The 18,752-nt window shown below is 43.8% G+C and overlaps 2 protein-coding genes across 5 annotated transcripts in view; one reads left to right on the top strand and one right to left on the bottom strand.

The window, feature by feature from the left end:
- LOC118353500 (uncharacterized) overlaps positions 1-11,766 on the bottom strand; it is a 32,775-nt gene extending 21,009 nt beyond the window's left edge. The window contains exons 1-4 of the mRNA XM_049106454.1: positions 11,758-11,766; positions 6,494-6,595; positions 6,030-6,406; positions 5,522-5,692 (exon numbers count right to left, since the gene is read on the bottom strand). Of these exons, the coding sequence (XP_048962411.1) occupies positions 5,542-5,692; positions 6,030-6,406; positions 6,494-6,595; positions 11,758-11,766 (639 nt within the window). The 3' untranslated portion in view covers positions 5,522-5,541. The remainder of the gene's footprint in view (positions 1-5,521; positions 5,693-6,029; positions 6,407-6,493; positions 6,596-11,757) is intronic.
- Positions 6,537-18,752, top strand: part of INO80D (INO80 complex subunit D) — a 67,254-nt gene continuing 55,038 nt past the window's right edge. The window contains exon 1 of one of the 4 annotated variants that reach the window (XM_049106464.1): positions 6,537-6,680. The gene's annotated coding sequence lies outside the window, so the exon portion shown is untranslated. Of the gene's footprint in view, positions 6,681-6,707; positions 6,831-7,234; positions 7,543-18,752 lie in introns of those variants that run through there. The other 3 variants (XM_035710928.2, XM_025442121.3, XM_025442122.3) reach the window with 3 other exon arrangements.

The following is an 18,752-nucleotide window of genomic DNA, read 5'->3' as shown; positions in this document are numbered from 1 at the left end:
CTAAGCCCACTGTCTTGGTAGTGTTTCAAAACAAAACAAAAAACAAAACCCGCACTCCCTGACCTTGAGCCATACTGCCTGTAAGGTGTTTAATGGCAAGCAACCAAAAAGGGCAGTTAACCTTTACATAACACTTATTACCTGCCGTGGGTCTCACAGGCACTTAACACTGAATCTTAGGACAATACAGTAAGGTAGGTACTATTATTACTTTCATTTTGACAAATGAGGAAACTGAGAGGTTAAATAGCTTGCCCAGGATCACACTACCAAAGAAAGTGGTAAAGCCAATTTCCTAAACCAGATGGCCTTGACTGGAGATTAAGCTCCTAACCACTTCACGCTCTTTTGCACAGAAGGAACAGGCATGGAAACAAATAAGCAAACTCCCCCTAAAGAACCTAGAAAACAATGCATTAAATTAAGAATAAGGTCACTGTAGACTCAGGTTGGCACCAGAAGGCTTTTGGGGTAAGATTTTGAGGAAGGCATCAAAGCAGAGTGGGAATAGGGGCATCAAGACAAGAATGGCCATGGCTTGCTGTGTGGGGCAAAAAACCAGCCTCAGCCTAATAGAAGGATGAGGTTGGATAATTTTTAGTACAATCTTTTTTTTTTCTTTTAAGATTTTATTTATCTATTCATGAGAGACACACAGAGAGAGGTAGAGAGATGGGCAGAAGGAGAAGCAGGCTTCCCGTGGGGAGCCTGATGCAGGACTCGATCCCAGGATCCCGGGATCCCGACCTGAGCCAAAGACAGACGCTCAACCACTGAACCACCCAAGCGTCCCAATTTTTAGTGGAATCTTATTTGAAGTAAATAATAATAAAATAAAATAATAAAATGAAATGCAAATACCTACTTGTAAGCTCACATAGCACCCAAACATGTATAAAATAAACACTATATAGTTAAGGTAAAAAGTACAATTTTTGGTTACGGAGGTCTTCCCTCCTGGTGTACAACTGGCCTTACCCTTTAATAATTAATCAGCTTATTTTCCTCACCTGAATTTGAATCAAGCTACTTGAGTTGTGTTAATAGTAATTTCTTATTGGGGTGCCTGGGTGGCACAGCTGGAGAAGAGCCTGACTCTTGGTTTCGGCTCAGGTCAGAATCTCATGGGTCCTGAGATGCAGCTCCAAGTGGGGAATCCGCACTCAGCTGAGAGTCTGCTCCAGATTCTCTTCCCTGCATCCCATCCCACCCGCGCCTCTCACGCTCTCTAAAATAAATAAATATTTTTTAAAAAATAGTAACTGTTTACTTTAATTGAATGAAAAAATCTCCCCCTTTTCCCCCACCCTTACTACTGAATTCTGGTGGTCTCTATCAAATATATGGCAAAGATGTTACAGTACAGGAAGTCCAGGGTTACTAATGAACATGTTCCAGAACATCACTGTCCATTAGCTGTTTCGAACCTGGAATTTATTTTCCCACGGACATAGTGGTTAAGTTCCCAGTGGGTCTACATAAGCTCCCTTAACCAGGAATGCAGCAGAAATGAACACTGTAATCTTTGTGTTGACCTCTGCCTGTTATTCTGAGGGCTCTATGGATTTCTCTTCTTACTACAAGGTCTTAGCTAACAACCACTTTGAGGACAGTTTTTCATTGTGAATTATAGAAAAGGCTGACAATCATTTATAATTCTAACGTAAATCCAATCATTCATACTGCTTTTGGGTGCTTCCTTTTACTAATCATTACTTAAAATGCAACTTCAGTTAGAGTTGTTTTCCTTAACGTAGGTTAATAGTCTATAGACCACCCCCAGAATGCCGACAGCCGAGGCTAGGAGGTTACATTCTTCTGCCTATGGCATGATAAGGTGGCTAAATGGCACCAGGGACACGTCTTGCCCCTGCTGCTGCCGGTGACCAACAGGGTCCTGGAAGGTATCTTTTGGACCTTGTGGGAATTAAAAAAGAAACAAACAAAAAACCCCAAGATTTTCGTGGTTTCTGGCTTGGCATCAGGTAGTAATTCTCAGGTACCCTGGGTTAGGTGTTAGGACTTGAGAGATTACCTGATCATGTGTGTTTTGACTACAGTTGAATCCATATTACAGAAATTTCATACTTAAATCATCTAAAGCCATGTTGTGGACGTCTGCCAAACATGCTGGTCTCAGAAACATTTTCTTACAGGGCACAGTAACCACAATAAAACCAAATCTTTGTTTCAGATAGATATATTACCAACAAATGTTTCCAAAACAGAAATGCTTAAAGTGAAAAAAAAAAAATTGTGTCTATGGCCATTGTAATAGTATGGTTTTAAAAAAAACTTTTAGGCTCTGTACACACGCCCTACTTCTACCTTTTCACCTCCTTGGGAATTTTCACACCGGTAGGGACTTCTGATGTGACTTTAGAGTCTGTCTTTAGAAATGTTATGATAAATATCTATATAATTAGGGAAGGTTTATATCCATACCCTTTTTCTCCCACAAAAACCCCATGTATAATTTGTATAACCACGTCTGCTGTCAGGGTTTTGTTTTGTTTTTTTTTTAGATTTTATTTATTTATTCATGAGAGATACATGGAAAGAGGCAGAGACATACGCAGAGGGAGAAGCAGCAGGCTCCTTGGAGGGAGCCCAACTCAGGACTCCATCCTAGGACCTCGTATTCACACCCTGAGCCGAAGGCAGATGCTCAACCACTGAGGCACCCAGGTGCCCCAGTCAGTGACTTTTTAAACACTTAATGATTCTGTCAGCAAACATTTGTCAACAAAGGCATGGTTTTATTGCTTAAAGACATCTAATACATTAAACATGCATAAATCTTTCATTTAAATTTACAGTCTATGAATGAGATGTTTTAAGGCTATAGGTGGTGTTTCCTTAATAACTTCACTATAAGTGTTCATAATAGGTGGTTAATTTTTACAATAATAATTAATACCAAAATGCAGATCAGTGAAAGATTCTAATATAGCAAAAACATTAAGGCAAACATTTCCTGTTTCAACTAAAGGCCAAACTGCTTGTGAAATTAAGACACAGTAACAGAATGAATGAAACACTACTGCTTCAAGTATCATTTCAGTAAAACTCAATTGACAATTTGCATTCCTCAAAAGAACAGAGACCTAGTTACTAGACCTCAGCAAGGTGAGACAGGCCATTGGTTGCCACTAATGAAGGGAGCTCCCATTGCTGGCTACTCAAAATTTGGTTTTGGCATAGAGCATGAGGCAGGAATTTAGCATTTCCAGATAGAGCTGTGATAGGCACCTCGGAAATTCTAAAGCACAAGAATTTGAAATCTTTTTTAGAAAGTTTTAAAGCCAAGGTCTACGCCCCTTGAAATGTAGACAGTTCTCCTAACTGTATTTAAATAAAGAAAGGAGGAGGAGGGGGCAGCCCAGGTGGCTCAGCCGTTTAGCACCACCTTCGGCCCAGGTTGAGATTCTGGAGACCTGGGGTGGAGTCCCATGTGGGAGCCTGCTTCTCCCTCTCCCTCTGTCTCTGCCTCTCTCTCTCTCTCTCTCTGTGTCTCTCATGAATAAATAAATAAATAAAATATTAAAAAAAAAAGGAGGAGGAGGAGAAAAAGGAGGGAGCTCTTGCGGGTATTAAATGAGAGCACAGATATGAAGTGTTTGGCAAGGTTACCAAAATGCAGTAGGGGCTCAATAATATTAGCCAAATTTGAGTACTGGGAATTTTACTAGGCAAAAAATCGGTTTATTTAAGATTAATTATGGCAGTAGTTTGTTGTTTTTTTAAAAGATTCAACTTATTTATTTGAGAGAGAGAGAGAGAGAGGCAGACTCCTTGCTGAACAGGGAGCCTGAGTTGGGGCTCGATCCCAGGACCCTGAGATCATGATTTGAGCCAAAGTCCCCCACTTAACTGACTGAGCCACCCACGAACCCTAGTTGTCAGTAGTTTTGTTACCATTTGCAGCTTCTAGGAATTATGGAGACCCAGCACCTAATAGGAGTTTAATGATCGACTAAAATACTGACCAATCAAATTCACCAATATTGCAAATATAGTGAGACTTCTTCTTGGTTAGGCTGTAATTCCCCAAATCTGGGTTATTTAGCTCAATTGGTGGATAAACATGATGGATTATAGCCATATACACACCAAGCTTTATAGAGAGAAAGACACTGACATGCTAAGATTATGCATCATATCCCATATCCCTATCATGCAAATAAGTTTGCGGGACACAACAGGGATTGCAGAAAAGGGTGCAGTCAGCTTAAAGTGAACACATCTTAATTTCTTGAAAAATGCAAAGCATACCTATAAAGTCACATCATATAGAAGAACAAGTTTGAAACACGTTTTTCAAGTCTACTGGAGTTCTGCGTTAAGGGAAGTAATTTCCTTGTTAGACCAACGTGCTTGATCTCCAAATGTTTTTTCAAAAACTCGTAGATAGGCAGCCCGGGTGGCTCAGCGGTTTAGCGCCACCTTCAGCCCCGGGACTGATCCTGGAGACCCAGGATCGAGTCCTCCCTGCATGGAGCCTGCTTCTCCCTCTGCCTCTCTCTCTCTATCTCTGTGTGTGTGTCTTTCATGAATAAATAAATAAAATCTCTTAAAAAGAATCCTTAACTTAAAAAAAAAAATGTAGATAGAACACAACTTCACAGTTGAGGCTTCCAAGACGACAGGAATCCGTTTTCTTTCATTACTTTAGATTTTTCTACTAAGGAAACAACAACAAAGAAGACCTCTAAAGAAAACCCAACCTACTCAGGTACTATATTCAAATTTAGATGATAAAGATGGGGGTCAACATGAAAGTAATAAATATCTGATATATGCAGTATCTGAACTCACTTTAACATTATGGGAACTTCCAAATTTGGAAGCTCAAAAAAGAAATATTTTTAAGTGGAGTCACCAACTGATGACTAAGTGCTTTGCAATACATTTTAAATAAGAGAAATGAAATATTCTGCTGATTCAAGGCACAAATTTGACAAATCCATTCCCACTGGGCTAGCCAACATATGTCAGAAAAAAGTTAACTTTTAGTCCAAGATTTGATCCATCATTCCCTATAGAACATCCAAAAAGATCCTCTGGTCACTTTCTAGTATTCTTCTCTTTTTTTTGCAAAAATAGAAAAGCATCTCTGTAATAATTTCTTCTCCTCCAATAATAAGAGTTCTATGGGAATTGTTGCAGGGGGCGGCACTGGTCTTCTCTCACCTGCCTCAGTTTTGTGTGACTTTGATCCCACTAAGCTTAGCTCATTAAAAAAAAAGTAGACCCGTGACATCCCCTGCAACATCTTAAAAGTAATTTATACAGGCTGGAAGCACGCTGGGAGTCACCAACTAACAACACAGCAACTCCAACAGAAAGAGTTTTCTCCGTCTGCGACACAGAAAGTGGACAGCAACATGTGCGATGCACCCAAGATCCAGGGAATCCAACTAGGAAACCCAGTATCGGGATCTAACCAGCACATTTTTCTTAATAAAAGCAATTCTAAAGAAAGTCTAAAGCTGTCTTTCACATCTATTTCCAGTTTTACCTTTCTTCCTGGGTAGACCATCACAGAATCAGAATCATTTCCAGGACCGTGGTCAGAGATGCTTCGGTCCTATTTAACCTCTCCCGTGATCTCTGCCTCGGTGGGCACTGTGCAAGACCAACAGCTGTATCCTGCCTTCCTGGAACACTTAATAGGCTTGATTCCCATTGCCTTGAGAAAAGGGAGACAAAAGAAGGCACCCCTTAACCATGGTCTTTTATGCCATCTCAGTGTTGAGGCCAACACCTAATACCCATTTTCCTACACAAGGCAACCTGTAAATAGGTAAAAACACACAGACAGACGAAGTGGCTAGTGCAAATGTATAAACTGACCCCTACCTCCCCCCCCCCCCCCCCCCAGACATAGAACTTGGCTCTGCAATGGAGAAAAAAATCATGGTCAGTTAGCCTGGAAAAATAAAATTAAAATTAAAACCCCACTCCCAACGACATAGACCCCCCCCCAAATTTTTTTTTTAAATAGAAAATAGAAAAACAATAATCACCGGAAAACCTGTGTCTTGTAAAGATTTCTTTCCAGCAGAAGATGCAGAAACATCCCCCCTCTCCCCCCGGTGGTGCAAAGGAAAGGGTTTTTCTCAAGCACCCCCGGGTCTTCCCCGCTCCCCCCGCCCCAGGCGCCGGTGTAGACGGCCGGTGTGGACGGTTTTCCGGAGATGAGAAGTCGAGATGTGTACTTTATCGGGAGCGGGTGCACTTTTCCCCCCGGCCCCCCTTTGCTCGGCCTCCAAGATGGTAGGAAAGTTGTCGTTTCGGAGGCCGAGGAGCGGCTCTCTGGTGTTATGTCCTCGCAGTGCCTGTAGTGGTGCTGTAGGAGGCTGCCGCCTCTTCTAGTGCGGCCCCGGCAGCCCTGCCTTCTTGGCTGCAGAGTATATTCAGGGATTTCCCCTTAATAATCACCGACCCCGGGAGCACTTTTGAGTTTCCAAAATAAAAATATGATCCTCACCCCTCTTGCCTGACCGGGAAAGGCTCCCGCCGGAGCCCAGGGGGGAGCAGCAGCAGCGGCAGCCGAGCCTCCCGGTCCATCGCCAGCGCCTCTCACTCCGATCTGTCAGCCCGGCCGAGGGAAAAAGGGGGGAAGGAGGAGAAGAGAAAAAAAAAAAAAAAAAAAAAAAAAAAAAAGCAGCTGAAAGGTAAGCAGAGGCGGCCCGAGGCCCGGCCCACATCCCCGGGCTCCCGTAGGGCGGCGGGCAGGGCCGCGCGGGCAGGGCGGGCGGCGAGCGCGCTTACGTGAGGCCGGGGATCCGCCGGCCCGCGTCAGGCCCCGGGCAGAGGATGAAAGGGTGAGAGGGGCCGGCGCCGGGGCGGCGGGGCGGCGGGGCGGCGGGGGCGCGGGGGGCGCGGGGGGCGGCCCCGCGGGGCCGGGGGGCGGCCGGGGCCCGGGCGGGCGGCGCGGCCTGCGCGGGCCGGGGTGTGTGTGGGGGGTGCGCCGGGGCGGGGGGTGGCGGCGGCCGGCTAGGCCTCGGGCGGCCGGGCCCCTCAGCGGCCGCGCCCTGCCCCGCGCCCCGGGCCTCCGCGCGGCCCCCCGGCTCCCCCGGGGCCTGCGGGCGGGACGGCGGCGCTGAGGGGCCCGGGGCGCCCGGCCGGGAGGCTCCCCGCGGGGCGGCAGGCCTCGCAGTGGGCGATGGGCGCCCGCCCGCCCCTTCCCCCCGGCCTCCCGCACCCCCTCCTCCCCTTCCTCCCCTTCCTCCTCTTCCTCCTCTCCCCCCCCCCCCCCGGGATTCCGGTAATAGTTGAATTTATTTATCCCCCCTCGGCGCTCCGGGCGGCCGGGCCGGGGCGGGGCGGGCGGCCTGGCGGGCGTGGGGTGGGGTGGAGGGGCGGTGAGGAGTCAGGTGCAGCCGCGGCCCGGAAAGTTTCCTCTCAGGCCCGAATTGGGGGCTGCCCTCCTGGCGGGGAGCCCCGGTCCTAGCGCCCGCGACCCCCGACCCCCGAGGGCGCGGGGGGCAGCACTCGGCTAGTGGGCAACTCTGTGCCAGTTCCCGTGCGTCCAAGGTACTCCGCCCCTGCACCCCTCGCCCGCGCCCGCGCCCCACCCCGCTCCCCGGCGAGCCCTTCCCGGGCGGCCCCTGCGGCCCGCGCCCCCGCGCCCCCGCGCCCCGCCGCCCCGCCGCCCCGGCTGGGGAGGGGGCCCGCTCTGCCCCTTCGGAAAAAGTTTTCCAGGGAATTTTTTTTTTTTTTTTTTTTTTTTTTTTGCTTATTAGTTAGTGACTGGGCTTTTGCTGTGGGAGAGGAGGAGGTAAATTCAGGTGGTATTTCTACAGGGCAGGCTCTCCTAATCGCCTCTCTCTCTCTCTCTCTCTCTTTTTTTTTTTCTTTTAAAAAGCTCTTAGTCCCCGAAAGCGGGGGTGTTGGCTTCTGAGGAAGCACCCGCCGCCCCGCGTCCCTCCCGGACTCGCGTGGGTCTCGAGCCCCCGTCCTGGGCGGTCCCCGCGGAGGGAACGACGTAGGGAGCGGCGGGGAGACTGACAGGAGAGGGGGCTGCGCTGCGGCGGCGGCGGCCCCCACCCCCACCCTCCCCTCCCCTCCCCTCCCCACCCCCACCCTCCCCTCCCCACCCCCACCCTCCCCTCCCCAGGCCTAGGAGTTTCCTGCCCTCTGTGGTCAGGGGCTGGTAATAAATCCGCCCCAGGAGTGGAGCCCAAGGGTGGGGTGGGGTGCGGTGCGGTGCGGTGAGGTGTGTGTGGGGGGGAGACCCTGGTTGTCAGAACCCTCAGGAAGCCTTAAAAAAGATCAGGAGGAGGGAGAGGAGGTGGGCAGGGCAGCTCCTGACACAAGGTCTAACAGTTTAAGGATGAGTGGTTGATTTATCCTGACAATAATAACTCTTCGGATTTGTGGGATAGCCTTGCGTTCGATGGCTAGAGCTAAAAAAAAAAGGGGGGGGGGGTTTAAGGAGAATTTGTTATTGCCCCCAACTCAGAAGGGTCGGTGGAAGAGCCTCCCCCCCCCCCCCCCCCCAGGGAACTGAACATATCTGACACAAGTGTGGTTTGGGTAAAAATTCTTTTTTTTTTTTTTTCTATGTTTAAACGGATTTAATTTTAGCTTGATTTCTGGTGCCATGAGCTTTGAAAGTTGCAAAAAAAAAAAAAAAAAGTCAAAAAACTTAAAATTTCCAAATCTAGATTTCCTGGTTTTCAGGGATGGGATGTTTCCTGTGGCTACACTTAACCTCCTTCTGGTTGTTCTTTAGTATGGAAGTGGAAATGTTAATGGGCCCTGCCCCCACCACCAGCTCCCGGTGTGGGCAACTTTGGAGGTTATTTTTCCTCTTTTCATTTGTTCCTTTTTTACTGCCCACCCTCCCCCCCCCCTTTTTTTTTAGGGGACCTGGGGCATTATGTTCTGTGGTTGTGAGTGTGTCCTGCCCCGTGTGGCAGGCTGTAGTTCCCTGGCGGAGGTGTTCCACGTTCTGGCCGCACAACCCCCAGAGCACTGTTACCTAGTGAAAAGCTGGCACTTGCAGGGCAATAGATAACCCATGACTTGGTCTGACTTCTGTCAGGCGTGGAAGTGAGACTCCTTCTGTGATTCTTACTAAGTGTGGCTTTCTTTTCCTTTTGTCTGCCTAAAATAAAACTCCTTCTGTCTCTCCACCATGACAGATATCCAGCCATTTAGCATTTTGCTTAAGAAAAGCTTGGTATTTGAGGTTGTATGGATTTCATACCAAAAAATGCAAATTACATTTAATGGTTGTTTAACTTTATTGATTAACTGAAATTGCTTATTGACTTGGGCATTTTCATATACTTGCGCACCCAGAATTGCTACTTCTGTTATAGCTCGCCCTTATTTTTAGAGCATGTTGGATGGGAGAAAATCGTTCAGTGAGTCTCTTTTCCTAGAATATGTGAGGATTTAAAAAGATCTCTTTGCCCCATAATTCGATATCTTTAAGGGATATTGTGGACTTCTGAGCTTTCAAAAGCCTTACGTGTGTACAAATCCCAAAAGTTTTCTACTTTTCCCGGTCCTGTCCCAAACCTACATAAATTTCCTAATCTAATCGCCTCATGGGCTACTTTATTCTTGAGGGAATGGGAGGATTTGATTTTTTTTAAAAAGTTACATTTTATTTGAAACTACTGAGACTTTCAGGGCAAATATTGAATTAATTTTAAATTGCCAGGGTAATATATTTTTCACCATTAAATATTTAGTTTCGAAATCAAAAGTAGATGTTTAAGTTGTAAGTCTGAAATAAGCATGTTCTATTTCCTCTGAAAGATGGTATAAGGAAATTTGTATACTCCCACCCCAGCTATTTTCCTCAGCGAGTGATTTTAGAGAAACCAAATACTACTATTTTAGAGACATGAATTTTAGTTTATACGGATTTTAAAATTTTGAAGTCAGAGCACAGAAAATTAAACCTGTCATTTCAAAAGAAGTGCTGATCCATTCATTCTTACCTGAGATGTTTCCCAAGGGTTCGAGGCTCTCACTATCCAGGTTTGGAACAGTAGTTCTAAATAATGAGAGGTCATTTATCTCTGAATGCAGTTGGCAATATTCTCAGACATGTAACACCCCGTTTCTCCCCACATACACCTGGTAACTTGTAAACAATAGATGAATAGGTGAGACTGGGTCGGAGGCAGCCAATTGTCCCCAAAGCAGATACTCTGCTGCATATACAATGGAGTCACATTTAAGTCCTTGTAACTCATGCTAATGCCATTCTGCTTTGCAAAACAAACAGCAATGGAATCTCCTTCCCACTCCCATCAGGTACCAGTCTGTCCCAGAGTCCTCACAGTCATGGCTGATTTTAGAGATCATGCTTCTGGCTCTTTTGAGATACTTGCAGAGATAACTCTTGACTAAAGCTTAAAGTTAAAACCTTAAGCCTCTATCTTTTCCCACCTTCACTTAATATGTCAGGCTACGTCGTTCTGATTCTTTCCCAGATTGTAGTTTGTTTTTAAACAGCTTCTCAGTTAACTTTTATTTGTAGTGTGGTATCCTGCAGTTAGACACATTTGGACTGGGCTTTGGGTTCTTTTTTTTTTTTTTTTAAGATTTTATTGATTTATTCATGAGAGACACAGAGAGGCAGAGACACTGGCAGAGGGGGGGGAAGCAGGCTCCCTGTGGGGAGCTCAGTGTGGGACTCTATCCCAGGACCCCAGGATCACGACCTGACCCCAAGGCAGAACAGACCCTCAACCACTGAACCACCCAAGCGTCCCTGGGCTTTGGGTTCTAATCCTAGCTCTTCCACTGGGTGGGTCACGTACTCTTTGGTTTCGTTATCTGTAAAATGAAATGTAACATTTTTTTATAGAAGTATTAGACAAGATAGCCCATGTGCGTGGCTCTTAGTAGGTGCTCATGAACTAGTCCCCTAGCCCACCTTAACCTTTTTTTTTATTAAAACATTTAAATACTGTCTCTCTTATTTGCCTGTTTGTTTTTTTCTGACTAAAAGTCATGCTCATATTCATCCTGCCCAGACCTTATTTTTCACACTCAGGAGACAACCACTGTTAACATTTTTTGTTGTGTTCTCTCTCCTTGTGTGATTTTGTGTGTGTGTGTGTACTTGCAACACACTCTTAGGATCTTGCATTTAACAGTATTGTGTAGTTTTGTGTTGGTTAAGCGCTTGGGCTCTGAAGTCAAACAGGCCTCAAATCTCATGTGACTGGGACAAATTACTTAATCTCATGAAGTCTCGGTCTCTTCATCTGTGAAAAGGGGTGATAATAACACTTTTTTATAGGGTTGCCGTGGCTATTAAATGAGGAATCGCACATAGTTTTTAGAATGGTGGCTGATGCGTGACTTTTATATAATATTTTTTCCCTCTGAAGGTTTTTGCTATTCTGGATGTGAGATTTTTCAGTGTGAATAAGTTCTTGGCTCCATAGGTATTACTAATACCAGTAAGCATTTGAGTACAGGTAGAATATTATAATTATCTTCATGGGGCAAATAAATGTTTTTGTGCCAATAAAAAGTTGGCAGTATATTCATAGAAGCCTCAGCAGCTTGATGGTGGTCTAGCTGTTGAATTCTGGGAGTTGGCGGATGTAAAGGACTGGTAAGTGCACCAGCAGGCAAAAGAAAGTGGGGTTACTTCTGGTTGCTTCTTTGACACACTTGGCAGTTCTTGGCCTGCTGGCAAGTGTGCCACATAGCTTTGAGGAAGCCCTAGTCCGGGACTTAGGTGGGTTTATCCTGGGAGGGTGGGGTGTTTACCTGAGACATGATGGGAGTTGCCAGGACCGGTGTAGTTTCATTCATTTACTGGATTGGCTTCCTATTGGTCACAGCGGCCTCCTTATACGGAGACACATTCTCTGCCCTTGAGGAGTTTTTAGTCTAGTGAGGGGAAAAAAAAAAAAAAAGGATGCCATTTACCACATTGAATGATAAGGGATAGATTAGCCTGGAGGAAGAAAACCTATTTATTCTGGCCTAGGGGTAAATCTTAAAGAGAAGTAGGACTTTCCAGGATTTCTAGACTTTTAGAGTTTCTGCCCTAAGCGATTGGGAGGAGTTAGAAAGGCATTCCAAGAGGTGGGACCTGCTAGTATGAATAAATGCCTGAGGACAAAAGAGTATTCTGTGTTGCAAATTGTAGGAGTGTAGGAATAGGAATAAATAGTGGGAGGTCTCCAAGGCTGGGTCCTGAGGAGTTTATGAGGTGGGCTCAGGAGTTTCGGTTCCTTTTATGTTCCTACCAGACCCTTAAGGCCTTTGGCCAAGTAAATTATTTGCGTTTTAGAGGATCCGGGTTGTACGGAGTAGAGTGAAGGAAGGCAAGACTGGAACAGGCCAGTGAGGCAGCTGCAAAGATGGAAGGTTTGAACTGAGGCCGTGGCATTGACAGTGGAGATGGAGAGAAGTCAGTGGAGAGGCTGCTCACAGAGGTAAAGTGGTCTGCATAGGCTGGCCAGACGTAAATTGGGGGATCATCCTTTCAGACATGACAGCTGAAGCTGTAGAAGCAGAAACATTTGGCTTAGTCTGGTTCTTAATCTTTTGGGGGAATCTGATGAACTCTGGATACTTCTCCAGAAGAATGCATTTATGTGTGTTTACAATTCGTGCATGTTGTTTAAAACTCTGGAATCATAACCCGTAGTCTTGGGGTAGATGTGGAGTGGAAGATAAAATGAAAGGCTGCAGAAATGTTTTGTTTGATACACTTTTTATATGTCTGTGGCTTTATTACCATTTCATAGATGAGGAAACAGATTTATGAAGTAACTTGCTCAAGGTCAGGCATCTCTAACAATGGGCTGCTGATACTTTATGGGAAGGAGATTTTGTGGGGAAATCTGGATTCTACCTTATGAAAATTTGCTAAGATTAAAACCGTAGATCTGCGTTTTTCTTTTTCTTTTCTCTTCATCAGGACAACTGGGACACCTGGGTGGCTCAGCGGTTGAGCATCTGCCTTTGGCTCAGGGCATGATCCCAGATCCGGGAATCGAGCCCCACATTGGGCTCCCTTTGAGAAGCCCACTTCTCTCCCTCAGCCTCTGCCTCTCTCTTTATCTATCATGAATAAACAAAATCTTAAAAAAAGAAAAATCAGTACAACTTGCTGGAAGTGGTTTGAGTGAGCCACCTTTAGATGAGCAAAGTTGGCGGCCAGCCTGCCCCTGGCCCACCCCTGTGGCACTGCACATATAGGCATTTCATCTTGCATCCCTCCAAAACAAGAATAAGAAAATCTTGGGAAACATCAATATTTTACGTGTCGGAGCAAGAGAAAGGAAGCCACTGAGCTGCCAGAAAGAGATTTTCAAGAAAGAGAAAGTGGTCAACAGTGTCAAATGCTGCAGAGAGGTTAAGTAAGATAAAGATGGAAAAGTGTATATGGAATTTAGCAACAGAGACCATCAGTTTCAGATTCTTAGAACAAAAGAACTTTGAGGACTATAGCTATAACTTAGTTTTTCTTCTGGTCCTACAATATAGGGTTTCTGCAACAATTGAGAGTGACTGTGGCATGAATAGGGACACAGAAAGCATTTGTTGTAAAGGACTATTAAGTGGAGCTCATAAATGCTGTGACCAAACGAGCGCTGCTCATTGTTTTTTTTTTTTTTTTTTAAGAATTTATTTATTTATTCGTGAGACACACAGAGAGAGAGAGGCAGAGACACAGGCAGAGGGAGAAGCAGGCTCCATGCAGGGAGCCTGACATGGGACTCGATCCCTGGTCTCCAGGATCATGCTCTGGACTGAAGGCGGCGCTAAACCGCTGAGCCACCGGGGCTGCCCAAAAAGATGTTTCTTAACGTTGGATTCTTAATATGGATTATAGGAAACAATTCTTAGTGGATTCTGTTAACTCTAGCCCCAAGAAGTTTGGGAGGGTCTGACTTAATGGAGAATTACCCTGTACCATTCAGAAAAGCACTAGCAGCTGGAGAGTGCATTTTAGCCCTGCAGATTCTAGATTAAAATGATAATACCAATAAACTACTACTTACTGCTTCTAATAGTAGTTAAGATTAAGTGATTACTATGTGCTGGGTACCATGCTAAGTACGGTTCATGAAATACCTAATTTAATTCTCCTAAACGACTCAATGAGGTACATGCTATTATAGTCCTCTCTTTACATCTGAGAAAACTCAAACCTAAATAGTTTGCCCAAGGTCACACACCTAGTAATTGGCAGAACCAGGTTGGACCATCACCTTTGATACGCACCAGAGCCGAAGGGTGCTTTCACCTGCTTGGTAAACCAGCCTTACTTTCTCATGAATCAGCTGAGGAACTCAACCAGCGTAAAGGCCATTTTAATTTAAATTCATTATGCAGACTGATTTGTACAGTGCTGTTTGAGCACGGTGTTAGGCACATAATCGATGTTCAGTGAGCACTTACTTACTTTATTTTATTTTGAACTTTAGTTGTGCTGAGTATTATTTATATTTGGAGGTGATAGACAATTTTTCTCTCTGATCTTTCTCTTCAGATCACATCAGTGGGCAGATTTTCATCACTTCCGCATCTAATTTTACCACTTTCCATGTTGATATGTGGGATGTTAGGTTTTTGTTTTTGTTTTTTTAATGAGCATGCTCAACTGTTTAGAATCTCATTACCTTTTTGAGCTCCGTGAAGTTGAGCTAAAACTTATTTCAAAAAAAGCTTAAAATGGGGAGAAAAGTTTTTTAAGACCTAAAAGTATAGGACTCTGGGATAAGTGAATGTGTTTTTCATTGTGTTAATGAATATATTAGAAAGCTAGCATTCTGGAAATTTAGGTGCCGGATTTACAAAAATTGTAAGGTATGTTGTTGATCTAGATCTGAAACGGGGATAGAATATAAAATTACAGATAGCAATTAGGGGAAAATGCTGTGGCAGTGAAATGAACATGCTTCTGAAACACGAGACTCAAAAGAACAGTAATGACATGCAGAGTTTCCACATGGATGTGGTACAGTGGTAGTCCCAAAGAGACTAATGTTCATATCTTGGTCAGATTGCTTTGTGTGTTGCTTTGGGGAGACTGAAAGGGCCATAGGTTGCTTTTGTGAAAAGCTTGTCTTCCTTTTCTCCCTGCTAATGTCTTATTCCTCTGTAATTGCAAAGAAGAAACTATGGAAAGGACTTGCTTTTTTATTTTCCAGTTAAACTCAGCATATAATATCAAGGAAGGTGTTTTTAAGATTTTTACACCTAACCATTATTCCCTGCTTTTGAATTCCAGTATATGGATATGTTTGCTGTGGAAATATTCATTCTGTGAGACTATTCTCAGTAATCGTTACTCTTGCCTTTTGGTAATGAATAAGGGTGTATATTCTGCTGCTGCTCTAAAGTGCTTAATTACTTGCATTCTCTTCTTTAAGGGAGCATAGATCCACTTATATTCCAAACAAGTTATTTCCGCAGCTGAAGATAACATCTACAGTTGCTGGTTAGGATTTTTTCTTCTATTTTGAAGTGATACTGATCATGCGTAAAAAAGTAGAGCTTAGGGCACAGCTTTTCTTCTTCATGGATTAGGCCGTGCGATAGGGTTTAAAATGTTAGGGTCTGTAAGAATTTGATTAAGATCATGTGGACTTTATACGTTTCTTCTCTTTATATCTTTTTAAGATTTTTTATTAGAAAGCATGAGCGGGGGGGCGGGGAGGGAGAAGCAGACTCCCCACAAGCAGGGATCCCCACTGGAGGTGGGGTTCCATCTCTGGACCTTGAGATCCTGACCTGAGCTGGAGGCAGACACTTAACCAGCTGAACCACCCAGGCACCCCTCCTCTCTTTGTATCTTACTACAAATGTTACATGAAGGCTCCCTGAATTTCACCTTTGGAGTTGGGGTAAAGAACTTCAATTGTATGAGGCTCCATGTAAAAATAAAGAGAAAAGTAGTGTTTTTTCTGAGATCTGCCTTAGTGCTCGTTATGATTTCTTTTTTAATTAAAAAGAAAAACTCATTGATGTAGAGAAGACCAGATGAATGATTGTTTCCAGTTTATAGACAAAGTGATTTTGATATTAAATAACACTCATTTAGTAGGAAGTTCGATTTTGAAGCAGGGAGCCATTTTCCTCCAAGATTCGTTACCTAAAGTGAGTCTTAATACTTTAGGGAATTGGAAATATTAAGTATGAAGATTAAATTGAGCTTTTTTTTTTTTTTTTTTTTTTTTAGAGAGCAAGAACATGAGCTGTGGGGGAGGGACGGAGAGGGAGAATCTTTTTTTTTTTTTAGATTTGTTTATTTATTCATGGGAGGCACACAGAGAGAGAGGCAGAGACACAGGCAGAGGGAGAAGTAGGCTCCATGCAGGGAGCCTGATGTGGGACTCGATCCCAGATCCCGGGATCACACTATGAGCCAAAGACAGACACCCAACCACTGAGCCACCCAGGCTTCCTGGGAGAGAATCTTAAGGAGCCTCCACATCGAGCCTCAAGCCTAATGCAGGGCTGTATCTCACAACCCTGAGAGCATGACCTGAGTGTGGAAATCAAGAGTCGGTCACTTAACTCTGAGAACCACCTAGGCACCCCTAAATTGAACATTTAATAGAGGGATTTGAAAATCAAGTGTTGGTTGATTTAAAAAAAAAAAAAAGGAAGATGGAAAGAATTATACAGAGTTAGCTTTTAGTAGGATTTTAAAATATTAAAAATCAAAGAAATGGGAAGAAAATTAATCACAGAAAAAAAATTAAGATCGAAGAGAAGTTGTTTATAAGATGTTGAAATTAAACACCTCTTTATAATGTCATAGAGGTGATTAGTGAGAGTTTTGGCAACTTGTCACAAATACTGAAAGTGCAGTTGGGTAGATTAGTGAATTCTTTGAGTTAGATGTTGAATAGGCAGATTTAATGCATTCTTATATATTTTTCAAACATTATTTGCTGAATAGCAATTTCGTGACATCTATTTGATGTTCATGAGATGTACTGGAATATTTAAAAGTTTTCAAGTTTTAAATTATACTTTGTCTTGCTGTATGACCATGGCTATTAGAAATCATTGTGTAGACTATCTGAAGTCCTAATTTGGTGATTTTTTAAAAAATTAATGGTCCCTGAGTGAATCTAGTAACTGTTGTTTCAGGTTGACCACCAGGAATTAAAGAGTTAACCATCACAGGGATGCCTGGGTGGCTCAGAGGTTGGGTTGCCTTTGGCTCGGGGCGTGATCCCGGGATCCTGGGATCAAGTCCCGCATTGGTCTCCCTGCATGGAGCCTGCTTCTCCCTCTGCCTGTGTCTCTGCTCCTCTCCCTCTCTCTCTCTCTGTCTCTCATGAATGAATAAATAAAATCTTAAAAAAAAAAGAGAGAGATTCAATGAGACCAGAAGTCTGGGTGCTCAGAGCTGTGGGTGAGGTCCTATGTGCTTCTTTTTGAATGCATCTCATCTTATAGACTATATCTTCTAAAGGAGAAAATTCTGTCTTTTTTTCAGTTTGTCTTTATTTTAATTCCAGTTAACACACAGTGTTATATTAGTTATATTAGTTAAAACTTGTCTTTTAGTAATAATATATTTCCCATTTTCTGAGAAAATGATGGGCTTTTCAGAAATGTTTAATAAATAGTGAAATGAATTGAGTCAAACTTATTAACTTTTTTAAGCTTATTAACTTTTTCTCTTTTTTTTTTTTAATTTTTATTTATTTATGATAGTCACAGAGAGAGAGAGAGAGAGGCAGAGACACAGGCAGAGGGAGAAGCAGGCTCCATGCACTGGGAGCCTGATGTGGGATTCGATCCTAAGTCTCCAGGATCGCACCCTAGGCCAAAGGCAGGCGCCAAACCGCTGCGCCACCTAGGGATCCCGCTTATTAACTTTTTAATAGCATATTGATTCTTTAAAAAACTAGATTACAGAAGTAATATGTTGTAAAAATTAGATAAGACATTTGTTTTGTGATTTTAATTTTAATTTTGATGTATTTTACTATACAGAATTTTAAAATGTATTTCTGGTTAATGATGGTGAAGTACTGACATCTTTGTTCTCTAAACCAACTAGAAATAAATAAGGAGTGCAAGAAACAGAAAAGCAGCTCATTCTTTGATAACTAACGAAACCTTAGATACCAGAGTATGTGAATTAGTGCTGGTATTTGCAGTGGAAATTGAACTGAGGCAGGAAGAAGGATGGCAGGGGAGCATGAACTCAGGCAGAGTGAGGGTGCAACTTTCTCCCAAGTGGCTGACACACCATGGGAACCAAACCCATAAGCTGCCTATGTGCAATGGCAAAGTTGGGATGTACATTGGGCTTCCCTGAGTGGCAAGAGGTGGGGCTGAATTACAGGCTGTGCCGTCATACTGTTTCACCAAGAAGTTTAGAATGAAGGAGAAACTGGCAACAGGTAGCCTTAGAGCTGCTGATCTTGGTCAACTGAAGAGAAATAAAGCCTCCATTATCATCCCCTGAAAATCTATGGCGTGTGGGCCTCTGTGAGTTGGGGAGACGAGGGCAGCATTCAAGGGAAGAGTGTTGGTGATAATCCTTTTCAGAAACAGCACAGCAAGTGAAAATTATAAACAGTTCCCTATAGTGGGAGGTGGCATGTGGAGTTGGGGGTGAGATATGGGTCCTCTGAGGCAGGAGTCTAAAGATGAGACACAAAAGCTCAAGAAATCAATGATAAGACAACAGGAAGAGATAAGAGTGAACTGATGGAACCAGGTTACAAAAGAAAAGAATGTAGTCCTTATAGAAATGAAGGTCACTTTCAAAGCAG

The sequence above is a fragment of the Canis lupus genome, chromosome 37, assembly GCF_003254725.2.
Source record: "Canis lupus dingo isolate Sandy chromosome 37, ASM325472v2, whole genome shotgun sequence".
Taxonomy (NCBI): Eukaryota; Metazoa; Chordata; class Mammalia; order Carnivora; family Canidae; genus Canis; species Canis lupus.
This window is presented reverse-complemented; position numbering and strand designations above follow the sequence as displayed.